The 22,773-nt window shown below is 41.1% G+C and overlaps 2 protein-coding genes across 4 annotated transcripts; both read left to right on the top strand.

Annotated features, from left to right (window-relative positions):
- The first annotated feature begins 164 nt into the window (after nucleotides 1-164).
- On the top strand, nucleotides 165-4,861 carry EMC10 (ER membrane protein complex subunit 10). Of its 2 annotated transcripts, XR_013897884.1 has the most exons (8): nucleotides 165-253; nucleotides 799-894; nucleotides 1,055-1,132; nucleotides 2,445-2,534; nucleotides 2,782-2,987; nucleotides 3,389-3,479; nucleotides 3,919-4,051; nucleotides 4,089-4,861. XR_013897884.1 is itself a non-coding variant. In XM_080274799.1 (7 exons), exons 1-7 carry the CDS (start codon nucleotides 179-181, stop codon nucleotides 3,985-3,987), a joined length of 705 nt encoding a protein of 234 aa, XP_080130925.1. In that variant the 5' UTR covers nucleotides 165-178; the 3' UTR covers nucleotides 3,988-4,861. The 2 variants fall into 2 exon arrangements, 1 of the variants encoding a protein (XP_080130925.1); XM_080274799.1 differs by having other exon boundaries at nucleotides 3,919-4,861.
- Nucleotides 4,862-6,816: 1,955 nt separating this feature from the next.
- On the top strand, nucleotides 6,817-19,670 carry LOC145402890 (uncharacterized). 2 transcript variants are annotated; one of them, XM_080274798.1, is made up of 6 exons: nucleotides 6,817-6,958; nucleotides 9,266-9,787; nucleotides 14,639-14,757; nucleotides 16,889-17,002; nucleotides 18,182-18,290; nucleotides 19,329-19,670. In XM_080274798.1, the coding sequence occupies exons 1-6, from the start codon at nucleotides 6,953-6,955 to the stop codon at nucleotides 19,575-19,577; spliced, it is 1,119 nt and encodes a 372-aa protein (XP_080130924.1). In that variant the 5' UTR covers nucleotides 6,817-6,952; the 3' UTR covers nucleotides 19,578-19,670. The 2 variants fall into 2 exon arrangements, with proteins under 2 accessions (XP_080130924.1, XP_080130923.1); XM_080274797.1 differs by having other exon boundaries at nucleotides 19,326-19,670.
- Nucleotides 19,671-22,773: the final 3,103 nt, after the last annotated feature.

The following is a 22,773-nucleotide window of genomic DNA, read 5'->3' as shown; positions in this document are numbered from 1 at the left end:
GATATTTTACAATAACAATTTTCCATCACTCGTTTCATAGAATTATAGTCAGCTTTCACTTGCCATAATTCGACCTTCATTGTTAGATACGTCAATTGCAATGCGGAGAATATATCAAGTATAAAATCAATACGATAAAGCATACAAACTGTGCGTTATTGTCGCCCCATCTGACAGGATGTCTAGAATATCGTCTGCTTTATTATTTTCTGTGTTATTCCTTCTTGGGATTGCAGGAGCTTATGGATTTCAGGTATGATATAAAACAAGGATTTATTGTAACAGGTTTATGTAGTAGATGTCATCTCTGTTACCTGCTGAAATGTAGTTCATAGTTCACCAAAGAGCTGGGCACATATGCATGTAATTATTAGTTGGTACTGTATTAAAATAATTAAATAATTACCTACAAAGCTCTGGACGCGGGTAAGCATGTTTGTCCAGATCTGCAGCCTCCATGCCCAAGGGACCTGTTTGTATGCCCAGGCTGGCATTTACTTGTACTGGAGTTTTTCATTGAAGCAGAATCCAGCGTTCAGCTCAGTGTATCCAGGTTATGACTGATAAGGCCTCCACAGCACTGCATCAACCTTGGCATTAAAAAAAAAAAGACTGTACAGTACAGTACCACTGCAATGTTAGACATAAATTGGAAGAGATAGAATTTGTGCACATTATCATTTCTCTCAGTGAAGAAGAAACCCAAATGAGCCTAATGTAGTTAAATGAAAACTATAGTGTGTGTGTGACTGTGTTAAACAAGGAAGTACTGCACTTAATCTCCCCCCTCCCCGACAGGAAGATGAATTCCTAGATGGTCAGTTGACGCTGGTGATTGAGGATGCGCTAGATGGTGGACCAGACCCGATATTCTCACAGCGTTCCATCATACAGGTGGGGATGGCTGGATGTGTGGAGTTTTATGCACTTGCTGTTGATACATCCCCCCCTGGAAAATGTAATATAGTGTAAGCAGATTTAGGAACATTGATGAATCTGCTTCTGTTGTAACTACTTTACCTTTCTTCATCATCGTATTAATTTGCGTCCACAGGTGCGATCAGTAAAGTCTGGCAATGCTGTGGTCACTCACACTCGACCCTGGACCTCAGACCTTGATATTAAGCTGAAGGTAATTATATTTATTTGCAGCTTTAGTCAGAGGTCATGTATTGTCACTGGCAATATTCCACATCCATCTTGGATATGCTGTACTATTGTGAGCATAAGTTCACCCACAGTTCTCACCATTTCTTCTATCTATCTATCTATTGCCAGACGCCTCAATCCCGTTTGGGGTGGCCACAAACAAATCGCCTCCAAGTCGCCCTGTCCCCCGCCATTTCACTGCCCTGCTCCCAACTCACACCCCCCTCTCTCATATACCTCTCCACCCCATCCCTCCATCTCATCCTCGGCCTCCCCCTCCCTCTTCCCCCCTCCACCTCACTCACATACACTCTCTTCGTCAGTCTTTCACCCTCCATCCTCTCCACATGGCCAAACCACCTCAAATGTCAGGGAGTATCATTACTTCTTATACTATTTTGTTCCTTGTTTTATATAGGTATCACAAAAATAAGTCATAACACCTTCCATCACCACTGTTAAGAAGAAAACATAAGTGAACTTTTAATCTTAACAGCATCATACAGAATAACCTGTACTGTACGTAATATGTATTTCTTAGAAGGACAGTCACCCAGTTAAACAGTAACCATTAATCACATATTTGGTCCATTAATAGAATTTGTTGTACTGGACATGTGTAATCTTGAAAATGAGTACTTCATGACATTATATGTGGTAGGTGGTGGCAGCCATCATCCACTCACTTGGTGTAGTGCTGCCTGCTGCTTCCGTCACCTTTGTCATTCTTTTTCTGTCTGCCCTCATCTCGTCCTATTTCCTCCATCTTTCCTGTCACTTTTTCTTACTCCTCTTTCCTCTTCAGGTGGCTTTACCTTGAGTGACAAGCCAAATGGCTTCCTGTAAGTCATGAAGCTATTTACAACATTGGGTGGTAATCATATAACCAACACATACTGTACGTTTTCCCTAATTTGTCAGCAAGTGGTTTGGCAGAGGGTTAGTGTCTTTCCCCGTAAAACAATTAGCTCAGAGCCAAACGGCCATCCCTCACGAGATTATGGTGTTTGGCAATGGAGATGGAGAATACTTTCTGCATGATGGGCATTATTTTCATTTTTTTTTTACTTCACTTTATTCATGGCCTTTGTTTTATATCACATTATTCATTGCTATTTTTTTACTTAACACTTTATTCATTGGTGCATGGTACTTTTTTTTAATGCTGTATACTGTATATTTCATTCCTTGATATATTATTCTTATATACAGTAATTATGTTTCACACTCTTTATTCATTGATGTAACTTTTTTTTTTTTTTTCACAACACATTATTCACTGGTGTATTTTTCAGAGACTTGTGGACAGTGATGATTTGTACCGTATCCGAGTGTACCAGAAAGGCTCCGAGGACAAAGGTTACGTCTCAACATTTACCAAGGCAGTGAGTATCCAGGAGATTTAATGTACTGGTAGAGTAATCCTCTTCCAGTCCTTTATTGCATGCTGCTTTAAATGACAAAAAGATCATTATTCATCATAAACTTAATACTGTAATGAAATAACCAAATGCAAAGTAATTTTAATATGGTGAGGGAGAAATTGTTGTTAAAAGAAATGCAACAAAACCAGTACTCTAAATATTTCATCTTTTGAAATGATATATAGTACTGATATTGTTTACATCACAGTGTCAGATGTTTGAGAGTGGCCTTTCTGAGACAGTCAGCCTGATGGTGGATGGGGGAGGGACATCATTGGTGGGTGTGTGGCTGATTCCGTCTGTATCGGTGTGTGGGAGTCAGGCACCGCTTCCTCTTGCTTCACCACTCGTCTCATCAACAGTACAACAGCATAATACAACAGTTATTATACGCTCACCCATCCCGGCACCTGTGTATGTAGTTTGAATTGTGTACTTGTATCAAAGAGGTGGATGGTTGCTATCATTCCTAGGAGGAGTGGTGTAGGGTCTTATTAAGGTTGTGAAGCATCTGTTTCATGTCCATAGAATTAAATGAAACACTATAATAGGGGCCAGAAGCTCCAGCATATACTGTATTGTTTGAAAAAGGGAAATGTTTTCCTGAGCTAGATCTTATTAGATCATATAGCCCTGCTAGGTGATAGGAGGGTGCTGTTCCTCCCAGCATGGCAGCTACCGGGCATGGCTCAAACTAACAACCCCCTGGTCCCGAGTCCGATGCTCTACTACTGAGCCACCCTGCCCTCTGTATTGTTTGAAGAATAGGCTATCTTTATAATGTCCATTAATGTGATATTCCCATGTCCCCTTAGGCCAGACACAGCCACATACATTGAGAAGCTGGAGGCCATGAAGAATGAGAAGGCTGAGGGCAAAGACAACCGATCCTTCCTGGCAAAATATGTGAGTAGTGAAGTTTGTGTGTGTAACCCTGTCGTTTTTCCAACTATTGTATTGCTTATCCTAGATGGTTTTATTCAGCTGAGAGTGGGTCATGCTTTAAATCCAGTGGCATTTTTCTTTGTAGTCAGATGATATGTATCTTTTCACAGTATGGTAGAATGATGATAATTATGATGGGAGTGGTGTAGAGATAGATGTGTACTTCAACCCATCTGTAGGTGGGGAAATTATCTGGATGATGATGATGATGAGGAGGATTTGTCTTTCTCTTCAGTGGTCTCTAAGCAAAAGCATAAACTTAAATGATTATATCATAGGTTGAGTAAGAGAAGCATAAGTGTAAAGGTAAATACATTATATGTTTTTTTATTTTATTTTGTGTCATTATCCCATTGGACAGGCTCTGTCATACTAATTTTTGTACTACCATATATTTCAGTGGATGTACATCGTGCCAGTGGTGCTGATCATGGTGCTGTTTGGTGGTGGGCAGGAGGGAGGACGCTAGGCAGGCGACAACACCACAGCAACAGTCCTAATAAAACATCAGCAATAGTTTCACTTTGCCGGTGGTTTGGTGCCCCTCCCCATAAAACAGCTAACTTAAAGACAAACGGCCATCCCTCTCAGGAGTATGGTGTCTGGTTGTAGACAGATAGACAGATTGATTCACTTGGATAGGATACAAAGGAGACTACAACACCAAGGCAAGAGTAGTAACAAAACACTGGCAATGGATTCATTTTGGGTTATTGTAGTGAAAAGGTTCAAAGTGGCTATGTTAATGAATATGAAGGAATATGTATCAAGGAAGACACAGGATATCTCATATTCTGTTATTACTCTAACATTTTGGGCTATATAGAACCCATCCTCTGAGACTGATGATTGTTTCTGTATAGCCTGAACCATAAGAGAAAGCGAAGTATTCATTTTCTATCCTGGGTCTCCCTCCCACTCACCCTATCAACTTGTCAATGGATCAGCCACAATATGTACGAATAACATGGTTAATAATGTGCAGGATGATTCTGCTGGAAGGAAGATTTTGTAAGTGATTTTGAAGGTGTACTCCAAAAGCTCCAAACTGTGTACTGTAATGGCAGGATATGATAAATGAATGTACACTCAACCATCGGTTATTGCACCTAATTGCTACCACCATCGGCGTACATTCACCAAAATCACGATGGCCAAACTAAAGAACTTATGGTAATAATTTTAAATTAATGCCATGACCCCCAAGTTGACCACATTATTAACCCTTTTTTTTTTTTTTTTTTTTTTTTTTTTTTTTTTGCCACTTTTTTACCAAGTTTTTCTACCATATAAAGAAACAATAAAACAAGAATCATAACATGTAAATAAAACAACATACATTTCTCACCATTTCATTTACCTTTTGGGGGACGGTAATCAGATATTCATACATCTACCACTAATAGGCTAGTGAATTTTCTTGCTCGTGGTATAATAATTCAGACAATCCTGTTGTCCCAAGATTACTGTGGTTATCATTATTATTTATGCTGCATGGAAAGCAAGAAAAAACACAAGATGAAGTTGAGGTTTGAATGTATCATTGCTGTAGACATCTTGAAGTAAAAATAGAGGAGAAACCAGATGTTGTGCTTATATCTAGCAATCCATCGGATGGAACCAGACAATATGGATGGTTGGAAACACTGGTCAAACACACACAATTGTTTTAAATTCTTTTATTACACTAAATACGTGGGTAATTGGTGATGTCATTTCTTTGGTAAACATATCTTCACTTGCCTTTACAAAGAAAACAGTCCTGGAAGATGAAATGGTGGAATATCGTCATTTTTAAGTTGGCCACTGAGACCAGAGGGTGTTCTGTGACTTCGCTCCTGGTGGGGGTCAACCCAGAGGTCTCCATGGCAACACAGACTCAGCCTCCCTTCCCCCATTCTCATCAACTTATGATAATGAGAGGCTTTTCAGTCCCTCTTCTATCGAATGTATTATAGTCTTGCCTTTGTAGAAGAAAGACAGCCAGGGAGTCTTTTCGAAATTAGTGTCGACGTACTGTGGGAGATACATAATTCGTAATTACCCACACCCAGACTTGGTGTCATCGGCACACCCGTCACAGTATATGTGTACAGTCTGGTGGCGACTTTATTGTCTCCAACTGTCCTGAAGAGGGATCCAAGTTCACAAGGCAACCAATGATCCTTGTGTTTGTGGAGGTTCTCCAATCACTCTACGAGGACTCCAGGTGGTCCGACCTTGTGTTTGTATTAAAGCAAGGAGTAATTACATTAAAGTCTAGTTAGGCAGATTACAAACTTAATCAGTGCATTCTGGGTCTTTATGATAGCTAAGCTGGCCCCAAATCCCTGACATTTGCTTTTCGATTCACATACCCGCAAAGTCTCCAACTGCTGCAGGGAGCGATAGAGTAATTTTACGATAAAAAAGAATTTGATTGAAATTTTTATTATAATATACAGCTTGGTCCAGTGATCATAAGGATCCCATAAATGACAGTAAAAATTCTGGGGGTTAGCCTACACCATCGCTGTGTAAGATATCATGGTCGAAGAGGGATATGTCTGGGAAGCCATATTGTATATAGGTCAAATGTAAGACGGCAAAAAATATAACCCTGCTGTCTCTCGCAACAAACTGTTGGATAATGGAGTTAATAAAGTGATTTTGTTGCAAGATAAATGCTGTTGATTAATAAAACGTCTTCGCGGTTTAAAATGCACCTCGCTTGTTATTTTATTTTTCAAGATGTGTAAGGTGCGTCTTAACCACGTTGCAATGGTTTTCAGCAGTGCATTTGTTTTGAGCAAAGCTGTATGGCATACACTTTTCGCATCATGCATGTAACAATATTATTCGGTATTAAATGCTGAACAGGATTTCCTAGCGAACTTTTAGCTTATACAATACGAGCTGTACTTAAGTCGAGAATAACACATGTGGAGGGCTAAACTGTTATTTTTAACCGCAGAAGCTTTTTACGTGAGCAGAGAGTATTAAATCATGAACAAAAATAAAGAGAATTATATAATACAATTGACTTGGTTCAATAGTGAAATTTAGGCAATTAATACCAGTATTAGTATTAGTCATTTTCTCCGCTAAATTCCTTGGTTTACAAATAATAAGCCCAAGAGTAGCCAAATACTTTACGCTTGGTGCCAAAAATACTATATAAGACAATGAAGAACTGATCACAAGATCGGAAGTTAGCAAAATGGAAGATAAAAATTTTGTCACAAGGTCAAGATGATTCTCAGCAACGACAGACGACGCTGTGGGTCACGTGATGCTCGGCACCCCATGCGTTCTTTCACTCCGGACCCAGGCAGCGTTATTGGTGGTGTATCAAGGCCCTCTTCACTTTTTCCGAGTTCTCCTCGTTGGACCGAAGGGAATCCAGGAAAGGAGGGTCGCAGAAGAGTTAGAAATACTTAAACCACACATTAACAATGAAGGTAAGGAGAGTTCCTTTTGAATAAGTGGTTATTTTGTGGATAAAACTTAGGCACAGCGTGTGGACTTTGAAATGGCGGCAAGGCGCAGCATCCTCTTGAGCGCATTAGGAATTTTCAATGTGTTTTAAAGTATTTACTTATGTTAGAAAACTTTGTGCCGGTGCTACTTCTCTTTCCGGGTACTGAATTAATATTTTGAGTTAGGAATGTTGGTGTTAACGTGAAATCACTTGTGCGATAAGCTGAATATGCGTATGAGATATCCTAAAGCATACAACCAAGAGTTCCTGCATGATGTTATATAATCACTTTTCCTATGTTTATTAATCTAATATTTCATTAATTAGCCGTTTTTGCGACGTGAGAAAGGTTATTCTTCGGTTATTTTATTAGTGCTGCTGACATGAGTTTAGTTGTGATGCCTCGTGGTTGAAGCGCCCCAGGTTAACAAATTTTCGCCACTACTGTTCTATTTAGCTTAAAAATGGTCTAGTTGGCAGAGTGAAGGCTTAGGCGCCAGAGAAAAAATCAGAATTGGTGCTTATTTCTGGAATCCCAATGGTAAACATAACAATATCTCCTTGGCCAAGTCAGGCATGTACATTCTAGTAAACAGGCGTATCATATACAGCTGAAGAGAACAACCTTTGTTACATACTGCACAACTAAACATAGAGAGCCTAGCAGATGATTATTTTTTTTTCCCCCCACCCCAAAGGCATACTGTTGTGTGGGAAGAAGTAGCCTGGGTAGAGGTGTAGGATATCATTGTGTTATGCGAGGAAATAGTAAGATCATAGTTTTTGTGTGTGTGGATAAGTAATGCTTTTGACAAAGGTAAACTTAGAAGGCAGATTTCATACAAAGTTTAAAAAGTGCATATCAAGATTTACGTTTACTTAGTCATAAGCTGGTAGGATTAGTGGAAGTTTTGCAACGTGCTGCCAGAGATATCCCGGGTGCTAAATATACCGGTAATGATTGTTAGTAGCAAGGTTATAATGAAGAGTCATAACTAGATGTGGATGTGGTTGAAAAGATTAGGAGAAATACACTGAGGTGGTTTGGACATGTGGAGAGGATGGAGAATGAAAGACTGACTAAGAGGGTGTATGTAGGTGAGGGAGAGGGAGGGGTAGACCGAGGATGAGGTGGAGGGATGTAGTTGAGAGGTATATGAGGGAGGGGGGGGGTGAGTTGGGGGGAGGGGAGTCAAATGGTGGGTGACAGAGTGACTTGGAGGCGTTTTGTCTGCGGCCACCCTTTGTGGGATTAGGGCGTCGGGCTATAGATAGATAGATAGACTTAAGCCCCGGTTCATAGAATCACTCATCAAAATAAACCTGTCTTGCATTGGCTGGTAAGAATTGTGGGTTCTATTATTGTTTCAACCCCTAACAGAATTACGAGTTTTTTTATCATTTTTTCAGTATTTTAGAAAATTCTAAGACACTTTTCTTCTATGGCATTTTCGTTGCAAATTATTTTTATTTTACTCCTGATGGCTAGGTTAATTAGGTTATCTTCAAGAGTAAAACAAAAATAATTTGTGACAAATGTCATTTAACCCTTCGTTAGTCCTGTGGGGTGTTCAAACGTGGTTAGTCCGGTGGGGTGTTATAACACCCCAATACAAAAATACATGTACGGTAGTGTTATTAACATGAAAAATATATTTATACTGCCACTTCAGCATATCTCTGCAATTACTAATGAAAAGATTGAATGCCTTATAAGTGGTGTTTTATTAATTTATAGTAATAAAATACATTAAATTATAATATCAATTAAAAATAACAAATGGATTCATATCTCATTTGTTAGGTAGGTAAACACGCACAGGAAAATACATTTTGTGATTTTTGAAATCATTGATAACCAATATGAAAAATAAGATAAAAAAAAAAATCTATCACAATGCAGTAGGACCTTACTATAGTGGACTAATTGGGGCCCAAGCCATTCCGGAAAATGCGAAATTCCGATAAAAGCAGCATCCGGACTTCCCCCAGCTAACCTGGCCTTTCTCCAATATATCAGACATTAGTCCGGATCGCACCAACGGTTTTTAAACTGTTTTGACTACCATCGCAGTACTTTACTGTGTTATAACTTCATTACAATAGTCAAATGGTACAGTAATCAAATGGTTTTGGTACCATATATGTGGGCCAACCTTGTCACTATGGAGAAGGTTGTTAGGATGGGTTATATTACATTTGTTGGAATATTAAAGTTAACGTCTAACCTGTCTTAATTTAACCCAGAGGCAGTTTCATTTCAGGTAATTATTATTTTACTTTTCAGTCACCAGGCCAGAAGGGCGACACAGCCGTCGATAACAACTTTAGCACCCCCAAGGGTGACAAGTCCAAGAACAAGGGTGCAAACAAGAAGGGCAAGGGTGGTGACAAGGGCCAGGGAGGTGGTCACAAAGGACAAGGTGGTGGCAGTAAAGGACAAGATGTAACCCCCAATAAAGGACAAGGTGGTGGCAATAAAGGACAAGATGTATCCCCCAATAAAGGAGAAAGGGGAGGCTTCCGTGGTGGTTTCAGGGGAAGTCGGGGTGGCGGACGAGGAGGCTTTGGTGGTGAGAGGGGTGGCGGACGAGGAGGCTTTGGTGGTGAGAGGGGTGGCGGACGAGGAGGCCATGGCGGTGAGAGGGGTGGCGGACGAGGAGGCTTTGGTGGCGAGAGGGGTGGCAGACGAGGAGGTTTCAGAGGGGGTAGAGGTGGAGGTTGGGGAGGTGGAGAAGGTGGAAACTTCCGTGGAGGGTCCCGTGGCGGCTTCAGGGGACGTGGACGTGGAGGATTTATGCAAGATGCGGTACAGTATTTTGGTTGTTACCTGTTTTTATTGTAGTACCATAGGTTGTCTTTGATTTTGTGTGGGTGTGACCCCTGGGCACTGTTGTAAGGTTCCAAATTGCAGCTCTTAAGTATACTTTTCAGAGATGGCTTCATAGGGTTAGTGGGGTGTGACAGAGTACCAAATTGGCACTTTTAATTGGAAAATATAGTTTTATCATCTATCAGATAGGTATATGGGAAGCTACAGAATGTTGTGAAATTTTTGTTGGCCTATCTGATGGAGCCAGGATTCCATGGGCTTGAATGGTGAATGAATAGAAGCATGGCCCACTGAACTGGGCAGACTTAGGCTGTCTGGACAGTGCTACTCCTTACCCTGCCCTAGGGTGGGAAAGGAGGTCCGGATGATAGTGATGAATGATGATCATTATTTGGGTTCATACACACCCAGTTATCTGAAATCTGTTAAAAATTTTGTGTTTCACTTAACTGTTGATTTTTAAAAATTTGGATTCAGAGCAAAAAAAAAAATGCTAAAGTTAGTGGAAGCTTTTTGCCTCACACTCAACGAGTCCCCTTGACTGACTTCAGTTTTGTATATTGATTGATTTACAATGCAGTTATATTTATTTCTACATTAAATCAATATTTATGCCAGATAAGTTTGACATGGCGTGTTGATTATCTGAAGGGGAAATATCTGCTGATTTTAGCACACATTAGCTCAGAAACCAGATTTTTTATTAATAGTTATATTAAGGTTAGTGGTAGGTGGTGGCAACCATCAACCACTCACTTGATGTAGTGCTGCTCACTTCTTCCTTAGCCTTTATCATTCTTTTTCTGTGCCTGCCCTCCTCTCTTCCCATTTCTCCCATCTTTCCTGTCACTTATCGCTTTTCTTTCCTTTACAGGTGTCTTTACATTGAGTGACAAGCTAAATGGTGTCCTATAAGCCATGAAACCATTTACAATGCTGGGTGGTAACCATATAACCAAACCATACGTGCTCCCTGCGTGTCAACAAGTGGGTTGGTGGAGGGTTAGTGCCCCTCCCCGTAAAACAAATAACTCATAGTCAAATGGCCACCCCTTACGGGATTGTGGCATCTGGCAACTGATAGATAGATATTAAGGTTTTTGGAGGAATTAAATGTTTAGATGTCGTTCTCTTCAATGGATGTAATGGGAAGCCTGTATGAGGGTGTAGTACCAACTACATTATATGGGACTGAAACATGGAGTATGGGTGTGGCAGAGAGGAAGTTTGAATGTAGTGGAGGTGAGGTGTCTGGAGTTTGTGTGGAGTGGCACATTGGATTGAGTGAGAAATGATGAAGTGGAAAGGAGAACTGGAGTTATGCGGGAGATGCTTGATCGAGTTGAGCAGTCTTGTGATGGTTTGGGCATATGTAAGAGAATGGATGAAGAGTGGTGAAAAAAAAATTTCTGGGTGGGCTGTGAGAGGTGGAAGGCTGAGAGGAAGACCACGAATAGGATGGACGGACAGCATGGAGAGAGCATTAGCCCTATCCCGTTAAGGAGTGAGCGTAAATTCTGGCTGTGTGTGTAACTCGCACTCGAGAGCTTTCAGAACAGTCGCATAGAGATATTTTGCTTCTAATGCTCATAGGAAAGTTACTATTCATCATAGAAAGGCTACTTTGGTCTCACTTTGAAGAAGAAGAGTTTTGCTTTGTCCTACATTGTTCAAAAAGACAACATTCAGTACACAAAATAAAATGCAAAAAAAGTGAGTAGAAGTTAGCTTGCATGCTAAAGTTTTACACTTTTTTAAAAATATTTGCCCAAAAAAAAAAGCTATTCAAGATGTAATAATATTTTTTGCTTCAATACATAGAATAATTTCCTTTCCAATAATGCATTATTTGTTGTATTTTCTTAAATAATGACGCTGCATATGTACGCGAGGAAAAGGAGCATAAGTGTTCAGCGGAAGGTCAAGAGTTGTACACTCACGCTTACTAATTTCTGCTCGGGTTACCCCTTCCTTCCCCCCTCTACCCTGGACAGAGGGAAGGGGGGAATCGCGAACAAGTCTACCCCGCCATCTGCCCCCAACTCCCCCACCCTCCACCTCCAACTGCCAGTTACTGATTAGATGCAAATTTTCTCATGTCCTGTAAACATGACCAAACTGTCGTTGCACACGCTTTCAGTGGTCAAGATTTGGACTATATTTTTAGAATAAATTATTACCGTATTGAACTGCATTCTCAAATTGAAAATATTCACCATCATTGTAATCCAGTGTCATCCGCTGCACAATTCTGGGTTCCAGTGCTTACCTTTTCACTTCCCCCAGCTGTCTCTCTCTCTCTCTCTCTCTCTCTCTCAATTTACTTTTCCCACTCACTCTTTCTTTTTAAATTTATATAACTTTCTCTTTGCTTCTCTCCCCCTTCTCTCTCGTTCTTTGTCTTAAGTCTTCCCCGCCTCTCACCCCTCCCCTCCCCCCACCTTAGGCCTGATCAGCAGTCAGTTATACCGTCACCACTCCTTCATATATCGTGTGCAGGCAACATTTATCACACACACTTAGGTCAGATGTATGGAAAGCTAATTTTTTTTATATATATATTATTGTATTTCTCGTTATATGCCAAGTTCAAATAGAGAACACCAGACCAATATTCGTAATTTTTATTAGAGTGACCGTTCCACTTCACGTAGCTGGGCTTATAAACTGCATACACACACACACGACCTAAATTTTGCACTGACAGCGTGGCGACTACAAATATAGTCATTCTGACAACTGGATCTGCTGGCTCCAAACCTTCCCTGTCCCAGTCAAACTCCTCATTCAATAACCAGTTATTGAATGAGGAGTTTGACTGGGACAGGGAAGGTTTGGAGCCAGCAGATCCAGTTGTTAGAATGACTATATTTGTAGTCGCCACGCTGTCAGTGCAAAATTTAAGTCGTGTGTGTGTGTGTGTGCAGTTTATAAGCCCAGCTACCCAGCTATGTGAAGTGGAACGGTCTCTCTAATAAAAATTACGAATATTGATCTGGTGTTCTCTATTTGAACTTGGCACATAATGAGAAATACAATTATATATATAAAAAAAAAAAAATTAGCTTTCCATACATCTGACCTAAGTGTGTGTGATAAATGTTGCCTGCACACGATATACGAAGGAGTGGTGACGGTATAACTGACTGCTGATCAGGCCTAAGGTGGGGGGAGGGGAGGGGTGAGAGGCGGGGAAGACTTAAGACAAAGAACGAGAGAGAAGGGGGAGAGAAGCAAAGAGAAAGTTACATAAATTTAAAAAGAAAGAGTGAGTGGGAAAAGTAAATTCAGAGAGAGAGAGAGAGGCAGCTGGGGGAAGTGAAAAGGTAAGCACTGGAACCCAGAATTGTGCAGCGGATGACACTGGATTACAATGATGGTGAATATTTTCAATTTGAGAATGCAGTTCAATATGGTAATAATTTATTCTAAAAATATAGCCCAAATCTTGGCCGTTGAAAGCGTGTGTGACGACAGTTTAGTCATGTTTACAGGACATGAGAAAATTTGCGTCTAATCAGTAACTGGCAGCTGGAGGTGGAGGGTGGGGGAGTTGGGGGCAGAAGGCGGGGTAGACTTGTTCGCGATTCCCCCCTTCCCTCTGTCCAGGGCAGATGGGGGAAGGAAGGGGTAACCCCTGAGCAGAAATTAGTACGCGTGACTGTACATCCCACCTATGAGGAACCTCACACCACACTGAGCTGAGCAAAACAAGTGAGCATGCACGCACCAGCTGCGGCAGGCTTAGCTCCGCCCACTTTTGCCCATCATCCAACAAAAATGATGATTCCTTAAATATTTCTCTAGAGATTACATTGGATGATGGGCAAAGGCGTCATACAGATGTCAGAGGTTGACAAACACGTAACAGCCCAGCCTGTCGTTGGTATATGAATGGGTTAGATGTGAGAGGGATATTTATTGAGCAAGGAAGAGGGGCTGTGCGTGATAGGGATGACTGGAGAGAAATTGTGAATGAATGAATGGTGACACGGCCCCGAGGGGATATTCTCTCGCATTTGGTGTGATCAGCTGATCAGGTCAGGTGTTGGTAAGGGGATGGGTTCATTATGAGTGGCAGGGGTAAACCAGCATTGCAGTTGGGCCCTGCTGTGGATGTTACTGATTGCACTGCACAGTTGACCCTTGTGCAGTGAGGATCTGTCCCTTTTCCCCCATGGGGCAAAGATAAGAGTAATTGTGTGTGTGTGGATGAGTAAATTGAGAGTGTCGTCCTGCCTCGGCCACCCCCCTTTTGGGGTGGGAAGCAGCCTAGGTATATAGATAGATATTAATCACAGTTTTCTGACTAATTCAGGGAATTAAGTGTGTATGAACCTATTTGGTATACAATAAAAATTTTCTAGTTAAAAGTACCAATTTGGTAAATGACCGCCAGTTTGCTTATTTCATCACACTGGGCTAGTGGTGATCCTCAGGGTATGATGGGGAGGAAGGGTTGCAATCCATGCTTTTTGGTATAGATTCCACAGTAAAGTACAAATCCATCGTCTTCAAGGCTAAGGTAACAGGACTTGCATTTTTGTGTATTCATTATGTTTTAATTTTTAACCTCATTTTAGGTTAAAGTACTTCATCATATTCTGCATGGCTTTGTAGATACCATCATTTCCTGAGACGTACTTTATGTTGCACATTGGTAACTTGTGTTTCACCATTAAAAATGCTGTCATATGCATAACACATTGCTGAGGAAGGTGCACTGGCGAAGCCTCCTGTACCTCCTAAAACAGCCCTTGCTCGTGCCACATCAAACTTTTTAAGGTTATTTTTGTTCCCAGTTTCATATACTTGCTCTTGTTGCAGATTCGAGGTCGTGAAGTGGACCCATGCGGATTGCACGTTGCATTCCATACCGATATTGATGGAGATATGGCTGATAAAATACGGGCAGCCACGTCCACTGGAAAGCATACTTTCAGCAGGTAAGTATGACTGTTCATGTGTTTGTTTTGTTCTGTTGTCAGCCAATATATTTTTTTAGTTGTTTTTGAAGTGTGTAACTAGATGGTTTTGGTATAGGCCTTAACTGTGTTTAAAGGAAACCAGTTGTATCATAGCCACCCTCAGATTGGGAATTCATTAAGTGAAACCATATAACATTGTGAAGGCTTCAGTCATACGGCATTCAGTATACATAAGAGAATGTTAAGGATTAATATATAAAATAGTAAGCCAGAGGTGATACAATGTCACCAGGAGTATGTAGACCCTTTGTTCATCAGTCATCTCATCCTTGATTCCCATGTCAGGGATATAATGTGTCAGCTAATATTTCCCAGATATGTATTTTGTACACAGTTTCTAAAGCTGAAGCACAATGTTAAGGCATTAGAACTCCCTAGTTTTAATGACAGCCTTGCCTAGTTCAGTCTCCAACAGGTGAATAGGTTTTAAGATTTTTATATACAGTATTCAACAGTTTCTGTGCCAGTAGAGTGGAAAAAGGCATTGATTGTACCCCTGTACAGAAATAAAGGTGAGCGAAGTGAGTGCGAGAATTATAGTGGCAGAAGTTTATGTAGTCTTGTAGGGAAGGTATATGGAAGAATTATAAAGTAAGAGAGATATCAGAAGTCGTCGTGAATGATGAATGGGGTCAGGTGGCTTTAGGAGTGGCAGAGGATGTGTGGATCAAATATTTGCAGTGGGACAGACAGTGGAAAAGGCTTGTGAGAAGGACTGTAAGGTGTTTATGGCATTTGTGGATCTGGAAAAAGCATACGACAAAGTAGACAGAGAAGGGTTGTGGAAGGTTTTGTGCATGTATGGTGTACATGGTAAGCTACTAGGTGCCATCAAGAGTTTTTATGATGGTAATGAGGCATGTCTACAGGTAAATGGGCATCTAAGTGAATGGTTCATGATCAGTGTGGGCTTGCGACGTGGCTATGTGATATCCCCATGATTGTTCAATATACTGTATTTATGGATGGGGTGATGAGAGAAGTAAAAACATGAGCAATGGAGAGAGGGATGGCATTGGTAATGAATGATGTGGATGGAATATATCAAATTTGTTATATGCTGATGATGCAGTGCTACTTGCAAATACTGGACAAGAGCTTGGTAGACTAGTGCAGAGTTTTGTGGATGTTCAGTGAGTGTCGTGCCATGACAATAAGTGTAGACGAATAAAGTGTTAAGGTGACTCCCAGTGTGATGTTACAGTGAAAGGAGAGAGACTGGAATTGGTGAGAGAGTTCAAATGCCTGGGTATAGTGATAGAAAAGAGAGGAAAATGTGCAAAAGAGATGGAAAGTAGAGTGACACAAGGAAGGAAAACAGCTGGTGCTATGGAGGTCTTGATAAGAAACAGAGGCTTGAGTGTTTGCAGCTGCACGAGGTTTACTTATTGGAGTGTTAATGTGGCCTTTAACATATAGATGTGAGACTATTGTGTGGCATGAAAATGAAGAGTCAAGAGTAAGAGCAGTGGAGATGGGACTGCTGGGGAATGTACTGTATGTGGAGTACAGAGGGTGGATAGGATACCGAATAATGTGAAAGATGCGGAGTGAAGAAGTCTGTGGACACCAGAATCAGAGGGAGTGTACTGAGATGGTTTGGTCATGTGGAGAGAATAGATGACAATAAAGTGGTGAAAATGGTATATCTGAGCTAATTTGAAGGACGGAGGAGGCGAGGTAGGCCAAGAAGAAGGTGGGGGGATGTGATGGCCGAGTGTGTGAGAAAATGAGGTATGGAAGTTGGTGAGGCTGAGGGACTGAAAAGAGACTGAGCTGGATGGATGAATTTTGTTCAGAGAAATGCATAACCAGGGATTTGGCACCCCTTTTAATGTGGCAGTGTTTAGATTGGCTCTATCAGATGGGTGTATGTGAAGCTGCAGAATGTGGTAAAAATATTTTTTTGGCCTGTCTGATGGAGCCAGGGTCAAGGGTTTGAATGATGAATGAATGGAAGCTTGGCCTATTGAATTGGGCAAACTTTGGCTGTCAGTACATTGCCATTCCTCACCCTACCCTAGGGTGGGAAAGTAGGTCTGGATGATGATGATCAGTTTCTGGAAATTAATTAACTCATCTCATGCAGGTTTATGACAATTACCTTTGAGAGTGAGCAGGAAGCCGAGGCAGCAAAGGCAAAATTGAGAACGATGAATTTCAATGGTGAGCAACCGAATATCAAACCAGCATGGAAAAGAAGGTAAGTGTGTATTTGAACTCTAACTTTTGATGAGTTAGGGTTTATTGCTCACTTAGTACTGCACTGGGCTGTATTTATTGCTTTGATGTATGTGTCTTCTCCAGTTTGCAGCTGCCAAGCACTGTTCAAGCTAGATTATAAGGTATGGTGAGTATGAAAATCAAATTGACTTGTAAAAATATTATGAACACCTGTTTGAATATTGACTTGAGTCTTATAAATAGGAACCCAGAGTTCACACTTGCCTTAAATGTTTGGACTGACTGGCTTCACCTCAGGTGCCAGTACTCTGGGACTGTAAAAGATTGAATGATAGAAAGAACAGATGAAACTTGAGCTGGGATAGGCGTGGATGATAATTAACTGTAATACTGAGGATGTCAATTTACTTTTCTTCTTGCTACAGTCTGTTTTCAATATAAGGAGAGACTAAACAGGAGGGGTTATGACCCTTATTAGCCGAATACAAGAGGCTTTTATGAAGTTTGGGAATGGAGAAACTGTATATTACAGTACATAGCCAGATGTAAGGATTGTTTTTTATATTAATAGAAGTTATAGTGAACAGAGGACTTGTTTTCTATATTATTAGAAGTTATAGTGAACAGAAGACTTGTTTTCTATATTAATAAAAGTTATAGTGAACAGAAGACTAAGGCTGAAACCCCTTTTGTATGATATATTTTTCAACTTTGTCCCTGTTGCGAGCCCCCACCCCCCAACAGAAAGCTAATGTAAGGCTGAAACCCCTTTTGCATGATGTATTGCTACAGGTGACTTTACATTCCCTCTTCTGTCTTTCCTTCCTTCATTCTTTCCCCTTCCTTCAGTCTGTGGGTGACTGTACACTGAGTGACAAGCCAAATGGTTTCCTACACACCAGCAAACCATCTTCTACACTGGGTGGTAACCATATAACCAAATTCTGGTGCCTCACGTAATGCCACTCGGATGAGTGAGGCTGGTTACTCTCATCTTAAATGTGAGGACCAGCTTGCCAAGCTCCAGGCTGTTATGTTCCTCAGGGGTGATATAGGATTGGATGATGAATGATTGAATGAAAATTATATTTCCACTTTGTCAGTTATGAGTGCCCCCCCTCCCTCCTCCCCAAATAATGACCATATTTAAGGTTTGTTGCTGAGTTGGACTGATGCTGATTTGTCTTTTTCTTTGTAGTGAGAAGAGGGAAGCAGAAGATGATGGACAGCATCAGACACCAGCGAAGAAACAGAAGCTTGGTGGCACTGCAAACACAGAGTCCCAACAGAAGAAGAAGAAGAAGGCAGTAAGTTTGATATTCTTGTATGTGTGCAGTAAGGTAATATTGGTCAAAAGTTCAATGTTTCCCTGCTTTCTGGGGTGATTGTGTTAATTGAAATTTATTTTGAGGTTAGATTCATTGCATTATTGTACTGTGCAACTTAGTATTTTATACATACAATATGAATTGCTAAATGTTTATATATTATAGTTGAGAGGCAAGATTATTGAGATAAGTACTGCTGCAGGAAGAATGGGTTGGGGGGATGAAATAGGGTTAGAATGTTTAATGTATTTTTGTAACTAGCCACCTAATTATCACTTCAGCGGAAAACATTCAGCTACAAGTCCTCTAATCCTGTGGTGTCCCATGAGAAGTGTAGGAGCTTGGACTAAGCAAGTTGGTCCTGACATTTAAGATGAGAGTGACCAGCCTCACTCATCCCTGAGTGGCATTATGTGAGCAGTAAACCCCAACCATCCCTTGGATAGGCTATAAACATACTTAGGCTCAATCTGATTGGAGCACATTAATACCCACTAAACCACCAGGCACCAATATATGGTTATATGCTTACCACCCAGCAAAGTAAATGGTTTCCTTGTGTACAGTAAATCATTTGGCTTGTCAGTCAGTGTAGAGTCACCCATAGGCAGAAGGTAAAGACAAGAGAGGGAGTGTAAAGTCACCCGTAGGCAGAAAGATGAGGAAAGAATGAAGGAAAGAAAGACAGAAGAGGAAGGAAGGAAGAGAGGAAAGGGCAGACATTCAAAGCAGCACCACATTGAGTTGAGTATATGGTGAGCACCCCCATCTACCCCGAGTAATTAGTAAAATCCAAACTAAAACCCTCACAATGGTGCTGGTTTCAGTAAACATCTGACATTTCCCTAATCCCAGTAGTTTCCAGCAAGTGTTGAGAAGTAACTGACAAGTGTAGATAGTAAGTGTAGCTCCTAGTCTGTAGAATTTAACGACTGTACGATAGCTACCTTCAGATGGTGGCATAAATATATACTGTATATTTATTGTATTTATTTAATATTTTGTACACCTCAGCAGGCAGCCAAGGAGGAGGAAGAGGAAAAGAACGGAGAGGAAGAAGAGGAAGAGAGCGGAGAGGGAGAAGAGGAAGAGGAGGAGGATGAAAATGAGGAAGAAGATGATGATGATGAGGAGGAGGAGGATGATGATGAAGAGCAGCAGGGTGCCACTGCAGCAAATGACAATGATGATGATGATGATGAGGATGAGGATGACGAGGAGGAAGAGGATGATGATGAGGAAGAGGACGATGACGATGATGAATAAATTCATTGTTCATTTTATTTTATTTTTCACAGTTTATAAATTAATGAAAGCATTATTATTTTTTAGTAATGTTAAAAATAAACCGTAAAAATAACTTTTGTTTTATTACTGGCCCAGGCATTTTTATATTTGGTCACTCCTCCTCCTCTTAGTATTGTGGTAGGGTTAATTTTATCTTTTGTGATATCTGAATCTTGGTAATACTGACATACTTTTGTTGATGTACCATCCATTAAAAAAAGGGGGTTAAGGAAGATACCAGGGGACCTTAGCTGAGGATGTAAGCTTAAATATTTTTTTTTTTTTTTTTTTTTTTTTTTTTTTTTTTTTTTTAAGGAACCAAAGGCTAGTAGTCCGCAAACCATTCCTTCCAAGAAAAAGACAGTACAAAAGAGAGCCAAATTCAAGATCTGTACATTTCAAGATGCCTGGAAACACTGCATTTGAAAATTTGGAGATCGTACGAAGTAGGAAATACAGCCAGGGGGAGACAGTTCCAGAGCTGACCTGTTGCATAAATGAAGGACTGGGATTAACAAGACTCTTGCATTAGAGAGTTTGACAGAAAAGGGATGAGAGTTTGTTGCAAGATGGGTGCTACGCACCCACTGTTAAGGTGGAGATGCAAGCAGACAGTTCAAAGGAGAAGTGACCATTGAAGTATAGATAGAGATAAAGGTGCAACAGTGCGCCGAAGAGACAGAGGTTGAAGGGAGCCAGTAAGAGGAGGAGAGTTAATGAGACGAAAAGCCTTTGACTCCACCCTACTGAGAGGAGCTGTCTGTGGGGAGCTTCCCCACACATGAGAGTTGTACTCTACACGGGCGAATAAAACCTGTATATAAAGTCAACAACTGTGCAGGGGTAAAGAAGGTATGGAGTCGGCTTAGCACACCTAATCTCTTGGAAGCAGATTTTGAATTAAGATTTAGGTAGTTAACATAGTTACCTACATGGCATTGTAAATCGAGATCTTGCAAAGATGTCACCTTAGGAAATTCTGACCATCAAGTAGCAAGTAATGAAATGACAGGTTTGTGTGATTACCGGTACAGCCATAGTGAACAGTGACATTCAGTATGGAGAAATATTTGGCAGGAAATCTTTTTTCACAGGTAATAGCTCGTTGTTGCATATGTTTGGAATACAGTATTTCTCCCAACACTTCCTTGTAACTCTTGGGAAGTACTGTTGATTTGTGCACAAGAGCATATGTAAATGGTCTAATTTTCAGTAGACAAAAGCTTTGGAGGGAAGATTAGGGAGAGGTAAAAAAAAAAAAAAAAAAAAAAATGCAGCCTCTGGGATGTGGGATTGAATAGAGAGGCTGCTTGAGACAGCAGCATGGAGGGCCTCCGATAGGTAAGAACAGCGCCTGCAAGTATGTTGGAGCTATTACAAACGATGCAAAGTGATGGTATAGAGCACATGAAATAATAGCCAATCGCTATTCACCCTAATGATAGAGGGCAGTATTTGGAAACTCCCTGTACTGTTGTTTGCAGATGATACTGTGTTGTTAAGTGAAGACGAAGGGGAGCTGCAAGGCTTGGGGGATGAGTTTGAGAGAGTGCGTAAGAAACGGAATCTAAAGGTGAATGTAGGGAAGAGTAAAGTTATGGTCTTCGAGGGAAGTGAAGTCAGTGAATGTACAGTGAGGTTGGATGATGAGGAAATGGAAAATGTGAGAACGTTTAAGTACTTGGGTAGTGTGATGAGTAAGGATGGAAGTTTGGAGGATGAAGTGCTTGAAAGGGTACAACAAGGAAGAAAGGTTGCTGGTTCCTTGAAAGCAGTGACAAGAAAAAGGGAACTGAGCATGGAAGTGAAAAAGTTACTACATGACAGTATTGTGATACCAACTCTAACGTATGGAGGTGAAGCTTGGACCTTGTTGGAGGGACACAAGTCAAGAATGAGAGCTGTGGAAGTGAGTTATTTGAGAGGAGCATGTGGAATCACATGAAGAGACAGATTGACGAATGAGGATGTGAAGGAGCGTTGTGGTGTGGATGTGAATGTGATAGGAAGCATTAGGAGAAACACACTGAGGTGGTTTGGCCATGTGGAGAGGATGGAGAGTGAGAGACTGACGAGGATAGTGTATGTGAGGTTGAGGGGGAGAGGGGTAGGGGGAGGCAGAGGATGAGATGGAGGGATGGAGTGGAGAGGTACAGTATATGAGTGGGGAGGTGTGAGTTGGGAACAGGGCAGTGAAATGGCGGGGGACAGGGTGACGTGGAGGCGATTTGTTTGTGGCCACCCTGTATGGGATTAAGGCGTCTGGCAATAGATAGATCTACTTGGCCGAGATTTTCGTCCTGTTGTGCCTCATTTCGCACAGCTCAACGGCAGATTGTTAAGGATTACATCCTTCACATAGCACTTCATTGCGACTAGCATAATATGTTAGTGTTAGTCTGTTGTTACAATAGGCATGCAAGGTGGAACGATAATAATCAGGCCGAGTTAAAAAAAAGAAAAGAAAAGAAAAGAAAGAAAGAAATATAATATTGTATTTTTCGTTACGAAATTTAGCGGAATTTGCTAAGTTGGATTTGGCAACTCACAAGGAAGGAACGCGGTAGTGGACGCTCATCTCATTGGCTTGGGGTTGCCTCCCTGTTATTTTGTCCATGTTTATCGGCTGTGCCTTGGTCTGTCTCTCTTCTGCCATGCCAGTGTGAGTAATAGCCCGAGCATATGTCTGTCCAAGATCTAATGCATCGTAGCTATGTCATATTTAATGTGTAGTGACTAGGTGTAATGGAGTCTGCCCCGTGTGGTGTCGTGGGAAGCACAGGCGGTTTGGAGTTTGGTATATTTGTGTGTTTTTGTGGATTTTTAGGCGGTGATAGGTGATGTTGGATGATGTTTGTGTATGTTGATTTGGTAGTAGTGATGGTGTGTTAGAATTCGCTGTCTGTTAAGATGTAAATGCTGGTTGACATGCCGGGTGGGATAATAGTAGTCAGAGTTGCAACATTTTGGTCATCTGTGCGGGAACCCAGTGGACTGTAGACCAAAACTGCCCTTCCTCTGCAGTCCATCACCGACCTGTTGGGGACTGTGGAAAGGAATGAGTAATGCTTGTGTAGCCAGGTAGCTCCACCTCCCTGTCATATCACAGCCACCTCTTGAAGGTATCTCTTTCCAGCGCCACAGGGTCTGGATGGAATAATTAAACCGCCCAACC

This window comes from Coenobita brevimanus, chromosome 59 (genome assembly GCF_032717465.1).
Source record: "Coenobita brevimanus isolate Jiangsu-jjx chromosome 59, ASM3271746v2, whole genome shotgun sequence".
Classification (NCBI taxonomy): domain Eukaryota; kingdom Metazoa; phylum Arthropoda; class Malacostraca; order Decapoda; family Coenobitidae; genus Coenobita; species Coenobita brevimanus.
Note: the sequence above shows the minus strand (reverse complement) of the source record. Positions and strands in the feature narration are given on the sequence as shown.